At 50.7% G+C, this 21,367-nt stretch overlaps 1 protein-coding gene across 2 annotated transcripts in view; it reads right to left on the bottom strand.

The window, feature by feature from the left end:
* HUWE1 (HECT, UBA and WWE domain containing E3 ubiquitin protein ligase 1) overlaps positions 1-21,367 on the bottom strand; it is a 1,655,742-nt gene that overhangs the window by 1,380,967 nt on the left and 253,408 nt on the right. For both annotated transcript variants that reach the window (XM_078664564.1, XM_078664565.1), the window contains 4 exons: positions 3,981-4,081; positions 3,609-3,759; positions 3,388-3,515; positions 2,951-3,091 (listed from right to left, as the gene is read on the bottom strand). In XM_078664564.1, the coding sequence (XP_078520690.1) occupies positions 2,951-3,091; positions 3,388-3,515; positions 3,609-3,759; positions 3,981-4,081 (521 nt within the window). The remainder of the gene's footprint in view (positions 1-2,950; positions 3,092-3,387; positions 3,516-3,608; positions 3,760-3,980; positions 4,082-21,367) is intronic.

The raw sequence follows: 21,367 nt of genomic DNA, 5'->3' as shown, positions 1-21,367 counted from the left end.
GAAAAGGGAGGAGCGAGATGGGGCGGAAGTTCTTGAGGTCGGTGGGGTCTGCCGTTGGTTTCTTCAGTGGGGCGCTGAGCTCGGCATGCTTCCAGCTCTCCGGGAAGGTGGCGGTGTTGAAGGAGGTGTTGATGATGTTTCGGAGTTGGGGTGCGATGGTGGAGTCAGCCTTGTTGAATGGGGCTAAGGGGCACTTCAGTTGGTGGCTGCTCACAGGCAGGCAGGCCACAGTTTTGGAAGGCAAGCTCCTGGGGTTAAGGTATGGGCAAAGGTGGTCAAAGGTGGTCCAAGGTCATCACCAAGTCCACACCACCAGCAGCGCAGGGGCGGCCAGGTGCGAGGAGCCCAATGCTTTCCTATGGAGGTTGCTGGTCGAGGAAAAGGATTACAGGGTGGAGCCAGAGGACTGCTAAAAGCGAACCTGTGACTGGAGGGTGAAGCTAGTGAGGTACAGGAGAGTCGGTCGGCAACCCACAGCTCAGGGGCTGCAGATGCAGGGGTGTCTTTTCGTGTCTGCTTCTTCTCACCGGATACGGTGGGGGGTAGGACCATTCGGGAGGCTGCAGGCATCGGGGAGAAAGTCAGAGGCGGTCATCAAACACTGGATTCCAAGTCAGGATGGCAGGAGGACCCTCATTTGGGTGCTGGCCCGCTGACTCGGGCCATGGGCGTCGGGTGTAGAGTGGTGAGGACTCCTGGTTCCAACTGGATCTGCAGTCCTGGATGGGGTTGTTGGACAATTCCAGTGTCCACGGGAAATCAGTCTTTTTGGAAGGGAGGGCAGGATACAGGGGTTCTTGGAGGCTGCAGGACTCGCCAGTTTCAGCTTGCAGGGGTTCAGAGCAGGAGACTGGTCAGTAGGGCTGGAGCCAAAGCAGTTGTCGACCTCTTCTCTGCAATACAGTTATTCGGTCCTACTAATTTTTGTCAAGTCGAATCTGAATTTTGGGTTCAGGGCTGCCCCCTATATACTGTATTTAGAGAGGCATTTTAGGGGTCTTAGCCAAGGGGCTACTGTCCATAGCGTGACTACACCCTTACAACGCTCACCCCACCTGAGGGGTGAGGTTAGAAGAGTGGGCACACCTTCTGGGTTGGTCCACTTTTTCCACGCCCGTCTTCCTGCCGAAAAAGGAGAGACAGAAAGGGGGCCTGCTCCCGATAGCAGGAGAGGCTAGAGGTCGGACTGCAAAGGTGGCAACGCCTTTGAAGCTCCCGGGCCACAGATTGCTCTTCCTGACCTGTGAGGTGAGGAAAGGCCTAGTTTCTGGGCCCAAGGAGGGACAGATCTCACCCCAGGGATCCAGAAACTTTGTTGGTGGTGGCAGGCTGGTGGTCACTAGTCAGAACCCACCAGTGGTGGGTTTGGTTCAGGGGTCCCATCTAGAAGGGACCCCTGAGTGAATGGAATAATAAATCTGACACTGGAATCAGTGCAGGTCTTTAATTCTGAGATGCTGGATACCAAACCTCCCAGGGTTCACTAAAGCCATTATGGTGCTAGGAGACTCGTAATGACCAGTTTCTAGACCATAGACTCAGGATGGCTTTACAGGGCCCTTATAATAACCAAGAACGGCCTTAGATATTATAGGGGCCTGTCTGCTCATGCAGATAGGTCCTCACATGAGGTCAGGGCACTGTGCCTTAAGAGTGATTTAACTATGCCTCATGCAGTGATGGGCAGGCATGGTACAGAGGGATGTGTACACCATGAGTGGTAGAATGCACCCCAATATACTCCAACTATTTGAGATGCTCAACAGCTTTTGAGACATGCAAGCTTGATGCGCTAGCCCAAACACTTATTGCTGAATATAAACAAAAGGGAGCTACATCAGGTCGCCACACAAGCTGCACAGCCATACTTATACATGAATCAAATGGGGCAAAAGTCTTTTACCACATTATCACAATGTAATCTTTGTCAGTGTTTTTTTTCATTCTTCAAATTTTCATTGTTCTCCATGTCATTTTACACATGATTCTGAAAATCGCCCTTCTGGGCTATTCACAGTAGCACGAGAAAGGTCGAGTTTCCACATGTCACAATCTTTAAAAGTACCCAATGCATTTCAGGATAGATCCCTTCATCAGGAGTATCAAATCTTCTATTTGACTAGGTTCGGGAATAAAAGTAAAAAAAAGAAGATTAAATTGTAATAATGTGGTAAAGACTTGACTCATTGGATTCATGTATGCATATGCCTTTGCAGCTTACCTGGGGACCCGACATGGCTCCATTCTGTTTATACACAGGGCTGTGTGACATGTCGACTTCACTTTTAGGTGAACATCACGCAGGCTGCAATGGCAGTGGTGCGTGTTTGTGGCGAGAGGTCTCTGTGGGTGGCATAATACATGCAGCAGGCCTCAGGGGCCTTTCCCTGGCTACCATTCCCTTGGTAGCATAGGGACCCTTTACAAGGGACTTATAGGTAGGCCAGAGTTCTGCAAATGTTGGCAACAATGGTACAGGTTAGGGAGAGAACACGGGCCCTGGTAACCTGACTGGCAGGGACCCTAGGCATACTCACTCAAATTGCATCAGAAATCTGGCAAAACGTTCGAGGGCAACCATGCAGAAAGGGCACTTTCCTACATTGATGCATAGAACGGTAAACTGAGATTACCATATGTTCACAGATCTATGCTGGCCTCTACACACTTTGCTAAAACTCCAATAGTAAATATGATTATGTGTATGCCTATGTTACATTTATAAACTGCTAAAAAGAATCTTGCAAACCGAGTTAACCTGTAACCCAATATCAAACGTAATGCTCCTGCAAACACCTTTCAGTCTGGCCTTTAACTGCTGGTCACCTGCGCCCTTGGAGGCTTCACCTACTGCTATCAAGTGTTCGCTCTGCCTCCCACTGCAGTATGTCAGACAGAGACTTGGAAATAACAAATGAGCCAACAAAAGCCACTGAGAACTATGCCGTACCTCCAACCTGGCAATGAAGATAGTCAGCCCACTGTGAGACTGGAAGGCTGCCATATCCAGGTTTGTGATCAGGTCCACCACACGTACAGCACGGGTCACAAACGTGATCTGGTCCTGCTCATCCCCCAGGAACTTAATCACCTAAAAAAAAGTAAAAATCACTTCAGTAGATACCTTGGAAAATGGGGTACTGGTCTGCAGCAACAAAAGGAAGCCCAAGACCCAGGCATAAACCACCACATTTTGCAGATTTTTTTTTAAAGCTAAGATTTTACAGAGTTTGTGCAACTTCTTTCAAGTTAAAGTCTTAAAAAATACCACTTCAGTGATGCCGCTTCAGCCTCTCTCCAAGCACTCACAACTGCAGACTAAGAAGCCTGCAGAAAAGCTGAACAACCTCTGCCGACAACTATCCACACAAACAGTAGTCTGCCTACCTTCAAAAGGGCTTCCATCATACCACAAGAAACCAAAGCCTCCCCTCCGGCATCATAGCTAGCCAAATGATAGAGAAACGAGAAGAGCGCTGTAGCAAATTGGTGAGGGTAAGGCTCCATCGAGGGATCTACAATAACAAAGAATCAGGAGACTATCATGAACAAAAAGTCAGAAGGGGTTAATGACAAGCGAACAAGCAGAAAGCAAATAAAAGCCTTACCAATCATGGCTTGAATGCAGTTTCGAACTAACACAGGTAAGAAGCCGTGGTACGAGGCCGTCCCAGTGCAATCGATAATACTGCTGAGCTTAGGTGTCCTCTCCAAGTGGACAATAGAAGTCAACGTCCTTAAAGAGGCAGCTTTGATGTCCTAGCAATGTAAAAATAATGCTCATAGGGAAAGTTTCTTAAAAGCTCCAAAAGCAAGCAGAGAAACATGGTTTCCAACTGAAAATAAGAACAGTACAGCATACAAAAGTATAGGAAGCAAACCAAGTTTATTTACAAAATATTAGTGGAAGTTCTATAGGGTGAAATTAAAAAAGGTAACTAAAGCCAGTTGTAAATGGAAACATGAAAGGAGCCACTCACCATCAGCTGCTTGTCTGTGATCTGAAGGACATCCACAAGCTCCTCGATCAACCCATTGTACAAGATGCTATTGGCAGACTCCTGAAGCGCGTTGGAGTACACTAAAAAGGAAACCCAGACTAATCAGGATTTAAAGATGAAAAGCATCAAACCTTTGCAGAGATCACTGCAATGCTTGCCTTGATTTGTAACTGAAAACAAAAGCTATAGCCCTCCACCAGTAAATGTCATCATGTATGCAGGACACTGCACAATGGCTTAAAAATAACTCTGCAATTAAACAGTGATAAAACAGATTTTATGCTGTACAGCCAAGAAAGTTCCAAGTCTTCTTCCGACAAACTTGTGGCCAATCCCCGTGGATAAGCCATTGATACCTTCTGAGGCAGTACGCAATCTGGGGGTAGTAACTGACCGGTTGAGTTTAGAAACTCAAGAAAATAAAACAGTGGGGACTAGTTTTTCCCTTATATGAGTGCTACGGAAGATCCTCCCACTGCTGCCAATTTCAACTACGGCACAGATTATGAGAAGTGTTTTGAGCCGGTTGGATTACTGCAAGGCCCTGCTGTTGGAGGCCCCAAAGTATCTGATTGAGAGGCTCCAGAGAATTCAGATAATTGTGGCTAAGCTCGCCCTTATGAGACCACGTTGATCATCAGCCGCCCTGGCTCTTAATGAGCTTAACTGGGTCCCCAGGTCAGAGGATTCAGTTCAAAATCACTCTGTATTGTATTGAAGTCTCTACATGGGCTGGGGCCTAAACCGCTGCAGAGCAAGATCAAATGGTATGCTCCTACCAGAAGCTTGCGAGCGTCAGCTAAACTTTTGAAAGCACCTAAGTTTATAAGAACAAAAATGGGAGAAAGAGCTTTTAGCTCTGCAGCCGCCCGGCTCTGCAATGAACTCCCGATCAGTCTCAGACACAAGATCTCTTGCAGTTTAGAAGGAAATTAAAGACCTGGCTCTATCCTAAGGGTGCGGTCTCGGTCCCCTTTATCTTTCATGAGTGCGATTTTCCCTGCGACATATGTAAATGTTCGAGTTAGTGTAGGTCAGCGCCAGGATTCCCGTGGGGTGATAGAGCTTTAAGTCTGTTTAACATATCAACATTAACATAAGCACATTACGGTCCAAAAAAACATTCATTTTCTACTGACATGTAAATAAAATGTACTGGATTGCAATGCCCTCACACACCCTGTAGAGTGTCATGCTTCATCGGGCTGCTCCTCATCGGGTCGGCGGTGCAATTCCAGACGGGCTCCCTATAGTAGGGGCACTTTAACGGAGATCATTTTCCAATAGCCGTGTGTTGAAGTGCGGGTTGGAGGCCTCGTGTCTGTAGATGTTGAAAGTGAATGTAAAATAGGTCTGGGAGTACCTACAAAAACGACTTTAATCAGGGGGTCTCCTACCCTAAATAAAAACAAAACTATAAGGTGCAAGGCTGAGGTAATGTCTCAGGTTGTGGCGCTCATAAGTAATTGGTCAACATGTTTCTCGCCAAAAAATGAACAATCTTCAGGCGATTCGTCAGGACCAGAGGGGGGAGGGGTGGGAGAGGACGGAAACTATCTACAAGTAAAATTTAAGGACTGGTGTTGTGGCTGCACACACATCAACCATGAGACTAAATAGTTTAACACCTGGTAGAACTGGAACTACTCAGAATAATGTACTAACCAGGCGTCACAATACCCGGTAGGTCTAAACACATGAAGGGTTCCTCATGTAGTTTGTGACTGAAACCCGGGACAGAGGCTGAAAGATCGGACTCATAGCCTGAATATCCCGGACTCGCTGCTCGGGAGGATAAACCCGAAACTGCGGCAAATCCAGAACAGCTTCGATGAAGGGGAGCTTCTGAGAGGGACTCCTGTGCGACTTCGGAACGTTGATGGAGAACCCAAACAAATGCAGGAGGTCGGCAGTAGTCTGAAGGTGGGTGACGACTGTCTGGGGCGAGTCCGCCTTCAACAACCAGTCGTCGAGGTAGGGGAAGACGGACACCCCTGACCTGCGCAGATGAGCTGCGACCACCGCCATCACTTAAGTGAACACCTGAGGGGCACTGGTAAGGCCGAAAGGGAGCACTGCAAACTAAAAATGCTCTTGGCCTACCGTGGGCCGGCAGGACGGGGATGTTAAAATATGTGTCCTGCAAGTCCAACGCTACCATCCAGTCTCTAGGGTCAAGGGCAGCCAAAACCTGAGCCAGAGTCAGCATCTTAAACTTCTCCTTCCGAAGGAATCGATTGACATTCCGATGGTCCAAAAGGGGACACAAACCCTCTTTGTCCTTCTTGGGAACCAGAAAGTAGTGGGAACAACAACCACTCCCTTCTGCTCAGGAACGCACTCTATGCCCCCCTTGGCCAAGAGGGTAGGGAGTAACCCTTGCGGATGATCTGCAACACCCATGTATCTGATATGATAGCCTGGCAGTCGGGGAGGTGATGGCGGATCCTGCCACCCACTGGCGTGGGGTGCCCCCCAAAGATCGGATTAGGAAGGTTTGGAGGTTGAAGCGGCGGAGATGGACTGACCCCCAACGCTGATTGCCAGACTACGGCCCTGCGGAAACCGCACCCGCTCTGAGGCTGGTTCTGCACAGGCTTGCTGAAGGAACGTGCCTGGGTGCCCCTTCCAGTGCCACAAAGGGAACAAAAACCAGGAGTGGCAGGGCTTTTCGTGGTAAGACCGAAGGACTTGGCCATGGCCTGAGAATCCTTAAAACGCTCCAGCACAGTCGGCTTTATGAACAAACAGTCTAGTGCCATCAAATGGCATGTCCATGAGTGAACTCTGGACGTCTGGTGAGAACCCGGTAGACCGCAACCAGGCGTGGCGACGAAGTGCCACAGTAGTAGAAATTGCTCTACCTAGCGAATGCGCGGTGTCCAAACCACACCGAATGGCGAACTTAGCCGCATCCTTACCCTCAGCAACAGCTTGGGACAGCACAGCCTGGGTCTCTTCAGGACACCGAGGCAACACCTGTGCACCTGTATCCCACACCGCGTGGGAATAGCGGCCCAATAGGCATGCAGTGTTCACCGACCGCAGCCCTAAGCTGGCCGAGTAGAACAACCGCTTACCGAATTGATCCAGTTTCTTAAGAGTACTTATCCAGGGGAGCCGTGGGAAAGGAACTCTGGAACGTGCAGGCTTGGATGACCAGACTCTCAGGCGTAGGATGAGTGGTCAGTAATGCCGGGTCACCCGGAGCCGGGCGATGACGCCTGCGATGTTCTTATCCACAGGGGTCCCTGTGGCCGCCCACGACCAAGTGCCCAGTAAGACGTCAGATAGGGCATCATTAAACAGCAGCAGGGGCTCTGACGAAGTGGACGACGTCTGGAGCAGCTCAGTGAGGAGATTTGTTTTTAGGGTCACTGTAGGGAGGTAAAGGTTGAGTACCTCAGCTGCCCGACGGAGCACCACCGTGTAAGAAGCGCCCTCCTCCACGGTAGGCGGAGGAGAGGCAAATCCCAGGTCAGAGGAGACATCAAGGCTGCCGCCCTTCTCTAACTCGTCCGCTCAGTCCTACTCGGAGTCACACTGACTAGCAAGCGGGTCCTCTGACCACTCCCAGTCGTCCTCCCCATCCGCCGTATGTGCTACAAACCACGGCAGCAGGGCAGGGGCCGGGGAAGGCACAAAAGGCATTGGGAATGGCACCGGACGAGGACCAACCGGCGCCGTGTGCCAATGTGGATCCCAGGTAGGAACAAAATGGTCCTGAAACCTGGGCAGGGGCGAAACCAATGGTATCCACTGCGGCGCCGGGGGTGGAGCCGAGGATGGTGCTGGTGCCGGCAGTGCGGGACCTTGTGGCGCCGTGGACTGAGCCAGCAGCGCAGGATCCTGCGGCACCAAGGCCGGAGCCGCTGGTCCAACAGGATCCTGACACAGGGCCGCGGGGCCTAAAGGCGCGCCGGTGGGAGCCAGAGGCCTAAACAGGCGGTCCACAGTAGCAAGAAATTCTTGCACCTGTGCGGAAGTCGCAGACTGACCCGGATATGGTGGGTAGGCCGCAGTACTCCCTAGCTCCGAAGGAGCCGCAGGGGCAGAACCCCTGTCCCCCTCGTCCGCATCCAGATACCGTCAGGAGAACGTCAGAGAGCGACAACGCTTCTATGACTTCTTTTTGTGTCGTCTCTTACCCGAATCAGAGGGTGAAGCCTTTGAGCCCGGGGAGCGATGACGGTGGCCCCGCGAGCGTTCTCTAGAGCGGCCCTAGGACCGTGAACGGCACTAGGATGAGTGCCGGACCTCGAGCAACTACCGGCACCGCTCCCTCAAGGCCTTCGGGGCCATGGCCAGACAGTCCATACAGGAGTGGTGTCGTGATCGTGTTCCAGGCAGTAGAGACAGACGTAGTGGGGGTCTGCCACTGACATATTGCGACAGCAGGTCCCGTAAGACTTAAAGCACAAGTTACTACTTGTGTAACGATATATCTGTAAGAGACATTAGTTAGTGATAGACTCCTTACCGTAGAATATCCCCAGGCGTCAGATTGGATCCGGAAATTTTTGCGTAGCAGTACCCTTGCGTGTCGGTAGGCGTCGTCTGCGGCTCCGCGTCAGTCGTCGGCGTCGTGGGCGCCGTGATGACGTCGGAGTACTTAGACGCCACCTCCACGTGCTGACGTCAGTTCTTAAGCTTTTCCGCGCCAGAAGCGCTGAGCCATGCTAAAAACCAACGCTGGTGCCATTGAAACTAGGGCCCTGAAAGGGGATGACCTTAACCCTAGATATCGGTTCGCAAAACGGGGAGGATGGGTGAGTCGGTAAGGAATCTATCACTAACTAATGTCTCTTACAGATGGATTAGTTACTTACCTGTAATCCTAGTTCTCTTCCAGGGGTATACTCATTAGAGTCATAAGCACTGAATTATCTCCGCTCATGGGCGGAGATAATTCAGTGCTTATGACTATTAATGAGTATCCCCTGGAAGAGAAATATCGTTACACAAGTAGTAACTTGTGCATCTGAAAGAGACGCGTCAGTGATGGATACCTTACCTTAGAATAGATACCCCAGCAATACCAACCCCGGTGGTGGGTCTGTGAACCAATAATCACACCAGAAAGTCCTGGAGGACGGAACGGCTGTAGGAAGGTAGATCCCTGACTATGGTTGCCCCCAACTTTTTGCCTGGTGTTTTGCTGGTTTTCTGACTTAGTTGACCTGGGGCCCTGCTATTCAGGACCCCAGGCCTACTGCTCTCTCTGTAAAATGGATTCCATGTACCTTAGGTACATATCTAATTGGATACTGAGTCACCTTATCAGTCCCTGTACAGTGTACCTTAGGTACCCAGGGCATAGGTGTACCCAGGGCCTACCAGGGGCTGCAGCATGTATTATGCCACCCCTGGCTGGCCATCCAAATCGGACACAACTGGCTGCACGACAGCTGGGGCAAGGTGGTGTAATCACCCTTTGCTTTAGATATAGTATACCTATATCTAACCCTAAAATGGACACACAGATCTCCTATCAGTCACTCCTATGGCAGGCCTTAACAATCCTGAAGGCAGAGTGCTTGGAATCGTGTGAGATGGTGCTCTGGCATGAGCTGAGCCTGTCTACGGCTTTCGGGATCCATCCCTTAGCCGTTTCCATGATATCGCATACCATATACTCTTAAGTGCATTATAATCCTCGCGGTTATATGCCAACTCTGGTATCGCTTTATCAAAACATGTCGAGTAAGGTGTCATACGAATTGGAATACTAACCCCTCGCCAATTCTGGCGACGGGGTTAGCATTCCACCCTTCTAGAGGGACACGACATGTATGTAACCCCTAACCCCGGTTAAAGTCAGACAGAGCCTTAGCATCCACAAAATGGATGCTGCCACCGAGACACAAGTCTGCCCTCCTGCTGCTGGGAGTCCTCCCAGAGCAGGAGATAAGGACAAAGGGTTTCCTGCCAGGGGCGGTGCCAGCACCGTCCCAGACAGGGTTTTGTGTATTGTAGGTAGGCAGGGCTTCAGAGGAAGGTGACTGCACGTGGCACCCCGGTGCTCACTGTGCATAGGCTGGCTGGAACCAGTTCCAGGGTCACTCCAGACCCTGTGCTGGGGAAAAGCCCGCCAAGGAAGTGGGTGTAACCACCCCCCTCCTGGTCCCACCCCTAGGGCAGGACTTAGTCGCGGGCCAGCCCCTTTTTACAGGATAAAGGTAGGAACTGGCCCCCTTCCAAATCAGATCATCTTTGAATCCTGAAACTACTTTCCACGAAAGGAACTCAAGACTTCTTCCTAAGATTTCTCCCTTGTGAATAAGGAGTAGTCACCCTGCATCCGCAGGCACCATCTTAAGAACACTGCGGTCTGCTGCAAGTCTCTCCTCCGGATCAAGACTGCCCAGCTCGACGAGAACCGGCTTCCCTGGCACCTCTGACCTCTACCTACATCATCAGTCACGCTGAGATTCGTGGGTGTGACGAGACCTCGAGGGACCGGCCATCTTCAAGACTGCACGACTTCTGCACAGCAAGCCCGCCGAGTAATTTCCTGGTGAGTGCTTTGGGGTCCGAGAAGCCCCGACTCTGAGCAGCTCCAGCACCGAAGTGCAGCCTCCCAGCATCTCCACGATCTGTGTGGGGCCCTTCTGCTTTTTGCTGCTCACCGCGTTGTTTGGCTACTAGCCCGCTGGCTTGTGGCCTTCTGAACGACGCCCGACGACATCACTGCTGCTAGTCTGGTTGCTCTAGACTGGCCCTTGCTTCCCTCCATCGGAGAAGTACCCTGGACCCTCCTGGTCCGGCTAAGACGCCATTTTAGGTCCACCGCGTGGGCCTTGCATTTGCCAAGACTTGTTGCCCAATCCTGGGTCCAGCGACGTCGACAGCAAGAACCTTCGTGGGACAGCTCGCACCTCCATCCTGGTCGCCGACAACGCCTCCTGGTCCGAGAGACTGCAGAGCCCAGCAGCGCCCACTCACCTGACTGCGGTGACTTCGCCTGGTGCCCACTTAATCACTGGCTAGTGATTCAAGAACTTGGTCCCCTCTGCTTTCAGGTTTTCTTCTTCCTTGATCCAGGCTTGGATCCATCGAACTTTCCTTCACTGGTCGCCTGCCAGCAACTTCCTTCTTCCAGGCTCCTGGTCCGGCAACGAGATTCCCGACGTCTTTTCAGACCTATGCAGCTGCAGCCCCTGGGCTAGGTAACTTCGGCACTTCGGTGTCCCAGCATAGCCTCACTATCCTAGGGTCAGGATCCACTGTCGTTTTCTCCCTACCAGGTCGGGTTCGCCCGTGAACACTAACTTTGTGAAATCTAGCCTCCATAGACTTTGCCCCGCATCCCGCGTGAGAGTGCACACTCTGCACCCGAGTCCCCTAGGCCTCCTAGAAGTAATCTAACGATTCCCTAGTCAAGTCCTAGCGATTCCAAAGCCTATTAGTACTGTACTTACCTGCTAGTAATTTCGCATTCCACTTTTAAAGTATATGGTTTTTCGTGCCCCTCGGGCATTTGTGTATACCGTGCTAACTTAAGTATTTTCATAAGAGTTTTGTTGTGTGCTTAGCACCCTGTCCTCATAAAGAGTACAGGGTTGTTGTGATTCTAATAAATACATTGTTTATTTTCATAACACTTGTGTGGTGTCCTTTCACTGGGTGTTCAAGGGGTAATGTGATGGTAAAACAGCTGGCTTAACACGCCCTCTAGAGTCTTAGCCTTAGACTGCTCGTATCCATGCTACTAGGATAGCTGGTCTATAAGGTTGACTTACAACCAATCATCAATAAGGGTTGTTTGGACTGATATATAGTGATCACTAGAATAGTGACCACTGCACATCAGGCCAACTTCTCACAACGGCCAAAGAAGCCATCCCTCCGGACTTGACTGTCCAGGCAGTAGTGTCTTGCAAACGTGTGCAGCGAGGCCCACGTAGCCGCCTGGCAAATGTCCTGCAAGGGCACTCCCCGGCCCAGGGCAGTCGTAGTTGCCGTGGCTCGGGTGGAATGAGCCCACAGTCCAACAGGGGGCTCCTTTTTAGCCAAGGAATAACATGCCTGGATACACAAGATGATCCACCGAGAGATGGTCCTCTTGTGCACCGCTTTCCCCTTCTTCGCACCCACGTAACCAACAAAGAGTTGGTCATCCACCCGGAACTGGCGTGTGCGATCCAAGTAGAATGAAAGCGCACGTTTTGGGTCCACACGGTGGAGCCGCTCTTCCTCTTTAGAGGGATGCGGTGGCGGAAAGAAGGTGGGCAAGGTGATAGACTGCCCGATGTGGAAGGCCGTGACAACCGTGGGCAGGAAAGATGGCTTAGTACGCAACACAACCTTGTCCGGATGGACAGAAAGGAAAGGAGTACAAGAAAGGGGCTGGAGCTCACTCACTCTCCTGGCAGAGGTGATGGCAACCAGGAAAGCAGTCTTTAAAGTAAGAAGGCGGAGAGGACAGTTGTGAAGTGGCTCAAAGGGAGCGCACATCAGAAATGTAAGAACCAGGTTCAAGTCCCACTGAGGCATCACAAACGGAACAGGAGGGAACGTGTGTGTGATGCCCTTCAGAAAGCGATTTACAATAGGGGACTTGAACAAAGAAGGTTGATAAGGCAGCTTTAGAAAGGCAGAAAGGGCAGAAAGGTAGCCCTTATTTATTTATTCAAAGTTTTATATAGCGCGAACAAGATCCTTACAGATATCAGAGCGCTTCACAAAGACAGGGTAGGGGCAGTAGGAATGAACAGAGATAATGGGAGCAGTATAATAGTCACTAACATGGTAGGATAATAATAACATACATAAAACAAATCAATATACAATCAAGTAAACCAGTAATATATGACGGCAAGTCATTGATCCCACTACAGAGGTGTTCAGGTACACCTTGGGTGTGTGGATGGCTTATACCAATGTTTTAGTATAGAAAGAACACTGAGTGGGGGCATCGGGAGAGTGGATCAGTAAACCAACGTGTATCATATATTGGTCGGTAGTAAGAGAGTAACGTAGTAGTGTCCCCCTCAAGTAGAAGCATAGTGCCAAAGGACAAGGTGAACAGTGATACAAAGCAAAGCAGAGTCTCTGATCCAGCACCTATAAGGTTCAGGAGATCTTGGCCAGAAGGATGGTTTTCACCTCTTTCTTGAAGATTGCGGTGGAGGAGATAAGCCTGGTTTCAGGAGGGAGCGCATTCCAGATCCTGGGTGCCATTCCTGAGAAGGAGCGCTTGTATGTTTTCTCTTTCCTGAATCTACGAGGTTTCAGGAGTAGATTTTTTGTACTTCTATTGGTTCTCGAACCTCCTGATATGGACAACTTTTGAGCAAGGTAGTTGGGTGCATTGTGGTGCACGGCCGCGTGTGTCATAACTGCAATTTTTAGCTGTATTCTGGCTTCAAAAGGCAGCCATTTTAGAGACTTTAAGTCTGGGGATATATGCGAATGCTTTGAGCCAGTAATGAGTCTCGCGGCAGCGTTCAGGGAGGCTCTTAAGGGTGCTGTTGCGGATAGCGGGAGTCCGCTGAGGGCCACAATTCCGTAGTCTATTCGAGGGATGACTAAAGCTTGTACAGCAGTTTGGAAGTCTTCGGCAGGGAGCAAGGGTTTAATTTTCCTCAGTGTGTTGATTTGGAAGTTAGCTGCTTTTGTGGCTTTGCTAACGTGCTGCTGCATGTTGAGGTTGGCGTCGAGTGTGATGCCTAGGGATTTCGCCGAATCCACGATGGTAGGATGGACATTGAGTGCTGTTAGGTTGTTGAGCCAGGTTTGGGTGGTGGAAATTTTCGCCGGGGGTGAGATGAGTAGGAACTCAGTTTTCAGGGCATTTAGTTTGAGGTGATTATCGGCCAGCCAAGATTGAGTGTTAATAAGCGTGGAATTCAGCTGTTTGATATCTTCCGGGGATTGTAGCTTTAGGTAAAGTTGTGTGTCGTCGGCGTACATATGGAATTGGACATTGGAGGCTTGGTGCAAGGTGGCGAGCGGTTCCATGACGAGGTTGAACAGTGTGGGGGAGAGGGAGGATCCTTGTGGGACACCTAGGTCTGCAGGCACAGGTGTAGATAGCACATTGTCGATCTTTAACTTCTGAGACCGGTTGTGAAGGAAGGACGAGAACCATTTGAGAACAGTTCCCGATAGACCCATTCTAGTGCTTAGCAGCTCCAGCAAGTTCTCATGTTTGACCGTGTCAAATGCTGACGAGAGGTCAAGAAGGATGAGGAGGCAGGACTCATTGCGATCAAGAATTTGAAGGGCGTCATCAATTATGTGTGTCATAGCTGTTTCCGTGCTATGTTTCGCTCGGAAGCCTGATTGATGAGGGTTGAGGAGGTCAAATTGGTCAATGTGCTTTGTTAGTTGGAGTTGGACACATTTCTCCAGCAGTTTGGCCAGGGTGGGGATATTGGTGATGGGCCGGTAATTGTTTAGGTCAGACGGATCAGCTGTAGGTTTCTTGAGTATAGGCGTAACTTGCCCCACCTTGAGGGAGTCTGGAATGAGGCCTTGTTGCAGGGAGCTGTTGACGATTTTGGTCCAGAGATGGAGAAGCAAGGGAATGAAGTCTTTTACAGCATTAGCAGGTAGCGGGTCTGTGATGTGATTAGAGGGCTTCAAGGTGCAGAGCAGTTTGTGCATTGCTTCTTCCGAATAGGTATCGAAGTACAGCCAAGATGCCTTGTTTTTAGGTTGTGTTAGCCATTCTGGTGTGGTTGGGGAATCGGCTTACATCCATGATGAGGTCATTTCTTATGTTGTCAGTCTTTAGCTTAAAGAAAGCAGAGAAGGCTTCACAGTGTGGGGTGTCGCTTGTTGTGCTGTTTGATTGTAAGGGTTGTGTCTTTGTTTGGGTCTTGATTAGTTCGAACAGCTTTCTTGGCCTGTTTTTTGCTTGGTCCAACTGGCGGCTAAAGAAGTCCGATTTTGTGCGCTTTATTTTCCTGAAGTAGGCATTTCTCTTGTTCTTAAGCCTTTGAGGTGCAGTGCTGAAGGGTCCGATCTCCAGGTGCGCTCTGCCATTCGCATAGTACGCCTGTCGTCATTGAGCCTATCATCATACCAGGGGTTAGAAATTTTGGTGGAGACTCTTCAGTTGCAGTGGGGCGACTTCATTGACTATTGTATTCATAGTCAAGGTAGTGGTCGGTCAGTGATTGAACATCCGAGGCACCTGAAGGGGGAAGGAGGAGATTGCCGATGAGCCGGGTTAGGTTTAACTTTTTCATTGATAAAGAAGGTGATAATGTGGTGATCTGACCAGTCGCAGGGTAGAATCGCCTACAGTTGTGTAGAGTTCTCTTTGGCAATGATGAGATCGAGTATCGAGCCTTTGCCGTGTGTTGGTCTATCGCATATTTGGGTGAGGTCAAGCGCATTAAGGAAAGTTTTGAGACTATGAAAACAAGTTACTTACCTGTAACTTTGGTTCCCCAGTATTGGTAACTTTCATAGATTCCCATGCTTTGTATCATTCCCCGTCGTCGGAATGGGAGCCTCGGTAGTATAAAAACCATAGAAACAAAAGAGAAACTTAGGCCTAGGCCTCATCTCATTTTGTATCCTATCACCCTCTTTTTGTAAAAAGAGACCAAACTTTTGCCAGGACCAATCAGAGCAGCCTCACCCTCTGGAACCTTCCTTAGAGAGCTCAGAGCCTCAGATTTTCGTAGCCGTTGTGCAAACCGCCACTAACTCTGTAACCAGGCTGAGCTTTCCCCGGGGAGGCGGGCGGGCGCATGGGAATCTATGAAACTTACCAATACTGGGGAACCAAAGTTACAGGTAAGTAACTTGTTTTCTTGCCCCAGTATTGGAACTTTCATAGATTCCCATGCTTTGTATCAGAGTAGCTAGCAGTAAATTACGAAGAACACATTTTGTACGTACATGGCATCACATAACCATATAAGCAGTACATAAAGCATAGCAAAACAAACAAAATGTGCTCACCAGGCTGGAGGGATCGTAGGGAAAGCTCACCTCTCAATGAAAAAGATTCCACAGGACTGCTTGACCAACAGCCGCGTCGTCTTGTCCTGCAGACTCCAGGCAGTAGTGTTTCGTGAAGGTATGAGTACTGCTCCACGTTGCTGCCCTGCATATGTCCTTAATGGCCACTCCTGAAAAGAGAGCCACTGATGACGCCACTGATCTCGTGGAATGTGGCCTGACTCTTCCATCCAGTGGCTTGCCAGCTTCCTGATGACAGAACTGAATCGCACTGAAGATCCAGCGGGAAATGCCACTCTTTGCCAAAGGCAATCCCTTTCGTGGTGCACTGTAGGACACAAACAACTGAGTCGTCTTCCGAAAAGGACGTGTGCACTCCAAGTAGAACTTTAAGCATCTCTGAACGTCCAAAGAATGGAGCGTGCGTTCCGCAGGCGTAGAAGGGTGCGGAAAGAAAGATTTCAGAATCAAGGGTTCATTTAAGTGAAACTCCGATGGTACCTTCGGTATAAATTTTGGATTGGTCCGAAGGATAAGAACCTCCTTTTTAAATTGCAAAAATGGATGCACTATGGAGAGTGCTTGAAGCTCACTCACTCGTCTCGCTGATGTGAGAGCCACCAGGAGGGCCAGCTTCCAAGACAAGAACTTTAAGTCTGCTTTGTGTACAGGCTCAAACGAAGCCTTCATGAGTTGCGCCAAGACCAGGTTGAGCTGCCACACTGGAGGAGGAGGACGAACTGAAGGATACATACGGAATAATCCCTTCAAGAATTGTTTGACAACCCTAGAGGACCATAATGACGGACCCGAAGAATCGCGTCGATACCTCGATATGGCCGCCAGTAGTACCTTTACAGATGAATGTGCCAACCCCGACTTAGCCAGAGATAGTAAATATGGCAACAATTGATGGGGTTGGGAAGTGTAAGGATGGAGACCTTGACGTTGACACCACAGGCAGAATCTTTTCCATTACGCCTTGTAAGTCTTATTGGTACTTGGTGCTCGGGCATGAGCCAGGACCTCCCGGCATTCCTGAGAGAGCATTAGATGACTGAACTCTGTGTTCAGGAGCCACACTGTCAAGTGGAGTGATGTCGGATCCGGATGGTAAACCTGCCCCTGATTCCTGGACAACAGGGACGGAATGGGTTGGAAGTGAATCGAAGGAGCTCGGGAGAGCCTCAGAAGCTCGGTGTACCAGAATTGTCTGGGCCATGCTGGAGCAATTAGAATCATCTTGCAGGGCTCCGCTTTCAATTTCCTGAGGACTCGAGGAATGAGGGGAATTGGCGGAAAAGCGTAAAAGAATGCTCTGTACCAAGCCATCGAAAGAGCGTTCCCCAGGGACCCCTGATGGTGAACTTTGCTTGCGTAGAACCGGCATTTGGCGTTCTCCGGTGAAGCAAAGAGGTCGATGGTTGGTGTCCCCCAGACTGAGAACACCCTGTCCAGAATGGTTTGATTCAACTCCCACTCGTGAGTCACCTCCGTCTGTCGACTCAAGGCATCCGCCTTGACATTGAGAGTTCCCGCCAGGTGTTCGGCTTTCAGAGTGATGTTGTTCAGAATCGCAAAATCCCAAATCCGCTGAGCTTCTGCAGACAGAGTCAGCGATTTGGTGCCTCCTTGTTTGTTGACGTAGTGCATGGCCGTAGTATTGTCCGTCCGGACCAGCACTGAATGGTTGCGAACTCTGGGCAGAAAAGCTTGCAAGGCCAACCGAATGGCCGTCAGTTCCAGGAAATTGATATGGCACTGGCGCTGTCCTGGACTCCAGTGGCCACTGACTTGAAGCTCTCGGAGAACTGCACCCCAGCCCTCCAGTGACGCGTCTGTGGTCAGTACCATGGGTGAAGGTGAACTCCTGAATGACAGACCCTGGGCGATATTGCTTTTTAGAAGCCACCATTTGCTCGCCTGTCTCATCGCTGCTGTCACCACCACCTTGTCGTTGAATGACCCCTCTGCCTGGCGCCATTGCTGGTCTAGCTCCTCCTGCAGAGGACGCATTCGCAGCCTGCAATGTGGTACCAATGGTATGCAGGATGACATCGACCCGAGAAGGGATTTGTATTGGCGGACAGACAGGAATTGTTTGCGGCAGAGTAGTCGAGCCGAAATCATCAACTTTTGTTGTCGTTCCTCCGAGGGACGAGCTGTACATTGCGTGGTGTCCAACATGGATCCCAGGAATCTGGCCGTTCTGGAGAGCAGCAGGACTGACTTGCGTTCGTTCAGCTGAAGGCGCAGGCAACGGAACAAATGGATGCAAGTTGCCACTGCATGAGAAGTTTCCTCGAAAGATGGTGCCTTGACGAGCCAGTCGTCTAAGTAAGGAAAAACTTCTAAAGATTGTTTCCGAAGAAAGGCTGCAACCGGCGCCAACACCTTGGTGAACACTCTTGGTGCCGACCGAAGGCCGAACGGAAGCACCTTGAATTGAAAATGGCTCTTTCCCACTGTGAAGCGTAGGTATTGTCTGTGAGCTGGATGTATCGGAATATGGAAATACGCGTCTTCTAAATCCAGCGACGCCAAGTAGTCGCCTGGATTCAAGAGAGGAAGAATTTCCTGGAGAGTGACCATCCTGAAGGAGAGCTTGACGAGATAGGTGTTGAGCTCCCGCAGGTCTAGGATGGGGCGCCAAGTGTCTATCGTCTTCCGCACGAGGAAGAACCTTGAATAGAAACCCCGGCCCCTCTGGGACAGAGGCACCGGTTCTATCGCTCCCTTGAGGAACAGTTGATGGGCTTCGAGGTGGAGTTGTCCCAAATGTCCCCTGCGGATGGTGCCCGGAGCTCTTGTCGGAGGAAGGTCTTGGAACTCCAACACATGGCCACACTCTACAATTTTGAGGACCCATTGGTCCGATGTTATTGATCTCCAGTTCTCCAGACACAGAGAAATCCTGCCCCCCACTGATGTGACTGGGAGGGAAGGAACAGTAGGTAGAGCCGGAAAGCCGCTATTGACGCTTGGTGTTGTCACGTCCCTGCCGGGTCTGAAGGCCCCGCGGCTGATGGCGAGAGAAAGACGCCGATTGTCCCTGGCGCTGATTGGAGTACTGGGGCTTATAGGACTGAGAAGGCTGAGAGGAATATCTCTGTTGGTTCCCTCTGTATGATGTAAATCCTCTGCCTCGTGCGCCCCTAAAGGGGACTTTCCGGTAGGTGAGGGACCCTAAGGCCTTTGCAGTGTCCGTGTCCCTTTTGATATTCTGCAGAGCATCGTCCACGTGCTTGCCAAACAGCATGTCCCCATCGAATGGTAGATCCAGGATCCTATTCTGGACCTCCTGGCGAAACCAGGTGGCTCTCAACCAGCCCTGGCGTCGTAGTACTGCCGAGCCAGCCAAGGCTCGAAATGCTGTGGAAGCAATGTCCATTGCACAGTCTATAACCTCAGCAGCAGACTTTTCCCCCTCTATAAGCACCTTCTTGGCTTCCTCCTTTGTGGGTTCTGGTAACTGCTCCACGAAGGGTTCCATGTCGCACCACATCTGTCGGTCGTATCGGCAGAGGATGGCAAGAGCATTGGACGCTCTAACAAGCAAGCTGGCCATTGAGGAAAACCGCTTCCCCACGTTATCTAGGCGTCGACCGTCTTTATCCGGTGGTGTGGTCAAAGGTGTGGACGGGTTCTTGGACTTGCTTTGAGCCGCCTGAGAGATGACTGAATCAGGCTTCGGCTGACCAAGAAGGCAAGCAGGACTGCCGTCCGGAGCCTTATACTTCTTTTCCAGCCGCGGGAGGACTGGAATCACCGTGGCCGGATTTTGCATAATTTTCATCCCTTCCTCCCATACATGTTCAATGATGGGAATAGACTTGACCGATCTCCGGTGTTGTTCCTTAAAGTCATAAAGGAAACATTCCGATTCTTCTCTCGAAATCGGCAATCCAAATCTTTTAGCTGCCCTTTCCATCAGGTGATGAAAACCCGCTATATCCACAGGAGGGGAGATGGACGTGTCACGACCAGCAGCGTCCGGATCTTGTGGCCCACTGTCTCCTTGATCCAAATCCGGGTCTTGCAATGGATCAACCAAGGGATCCACCTGTATCGCCTCCTCATCCGTAGAGGTATCCTGTTGGACATCATGAAAGGGTGTGGGATCCGGAGTGGGGACTCGGACCGCAGGTACAACCGGTGGTGGCGAGGGGTGTGCCACTGGAAGACTAATAGCCTGCTGCACTTGTGACTGTGTAGGAACTGCAGACTGTCCAGAAGGTTCAGACGGAAACCTATTCCGATAATCCTGCAGCATCAGCTGCAGGTCAGAAATGAGCGAAGAGGGCATGGCTACCATGCCCTGGCCCAAACTCGGAGCATGTCTCTCTTCCCGAACATATGGATACGACTGCTGGCCACCCGCATGTTCGTAACACTCCTCCGTGTCCGTCTCCTGCATCTTGACGTTCAAGTCAGAGGGACTATAGGCAGGACCATAATCATCGTCCTCAACTTCAACTTCATCCTCCTCAGATTCATCGTCTAGAAGCATAGTAGGAAGATGCGCAGAGACCCGTCGCGGAGAAGTCATCTCCGGTGTAATCATCTTCTGCGTTGAAAAAGGCATCTTTTGCCCCGTCGACGATGCAGTCGTCGACAGTGTAGCAGTCGTCGACGAAGATGTCAGCGGAATGGTCGACGGTACCATAGCTTTCGTCGACGCCGGTCTCGTCGTCGACGGAACCCCCATCGACGGCTTCGTAGACGAACTCGTCGTCATCAACATCGTCATCGAGGTGGTCGTAGTCGACGTAGTTCTCGTCGACACCGCTGCCGTCGACAGTACCTTGCTTGCCGTCGTCGACGTGGAAGATGTTAGCGCCGACGAACTGGGGACCTTGAATGACGACGAAGTCATCGTGGAGGGCGCTACCGTCGACGAGCCCGTCGACGGAGCCACAGAAACGGCGGGAACTTTAACTGAAGAAACGGTCGACGACGTACCTGGTGTTTGTCGTCGACGGGCGCTGTTTCTTTTCCGGCCCAGGTCCTGAAGTGACTGAAGAGTGTTTGTCACTAGATTTGGCCTTTTTGGACGGAGGGGGAGACAGAGGAACCTCCTTCACGTCCTTTAAAGCTGCACTCACTCCAGCAGCCTGTCCCTGCCTCTCCTTTACACTTCCGTGAGGAGATTGAAGGGGACTAGCCCTCTCAGACCTATCAGAGATCTTGTGAGGGGCCTGAAGGGAGGGCTGAGATGTAGAAGATCCTGGAGGAGACCTACCCCTCTTCCTCGATCTGTGAGAGGAAGCACAAGACGTGGAATGAATATGCTACTTACCAGTATGCATCTGTTCTTGGCATGTAGGGCTGCTAACATTCATATCTTATGCATAGATCGCCGCCTAGTGTTGGGTCCGGATGATTGCACATTGTTGTCCTGGAAGAGTCTTCGAAGTATCACGAGATAGGTGGCTCCTCCCCTG

Source organism: Lissotriton helveticus, chromosome 10, assembly GCF_964261635.1.
Source record: "Lissotriton helveticus chromosome 10, aLisHel1.1, whole genome shotgun sequence".
NCBI classification, from domain to species: Eukaryota; Metazoa; Chordata; class Amphibia; order Caudata; family Salamandridae; genus Lissotriton; species Lissotriton helveticus.
This window is presented reverse-complemented; position numbering and strand designations above follow the sequence as displayed.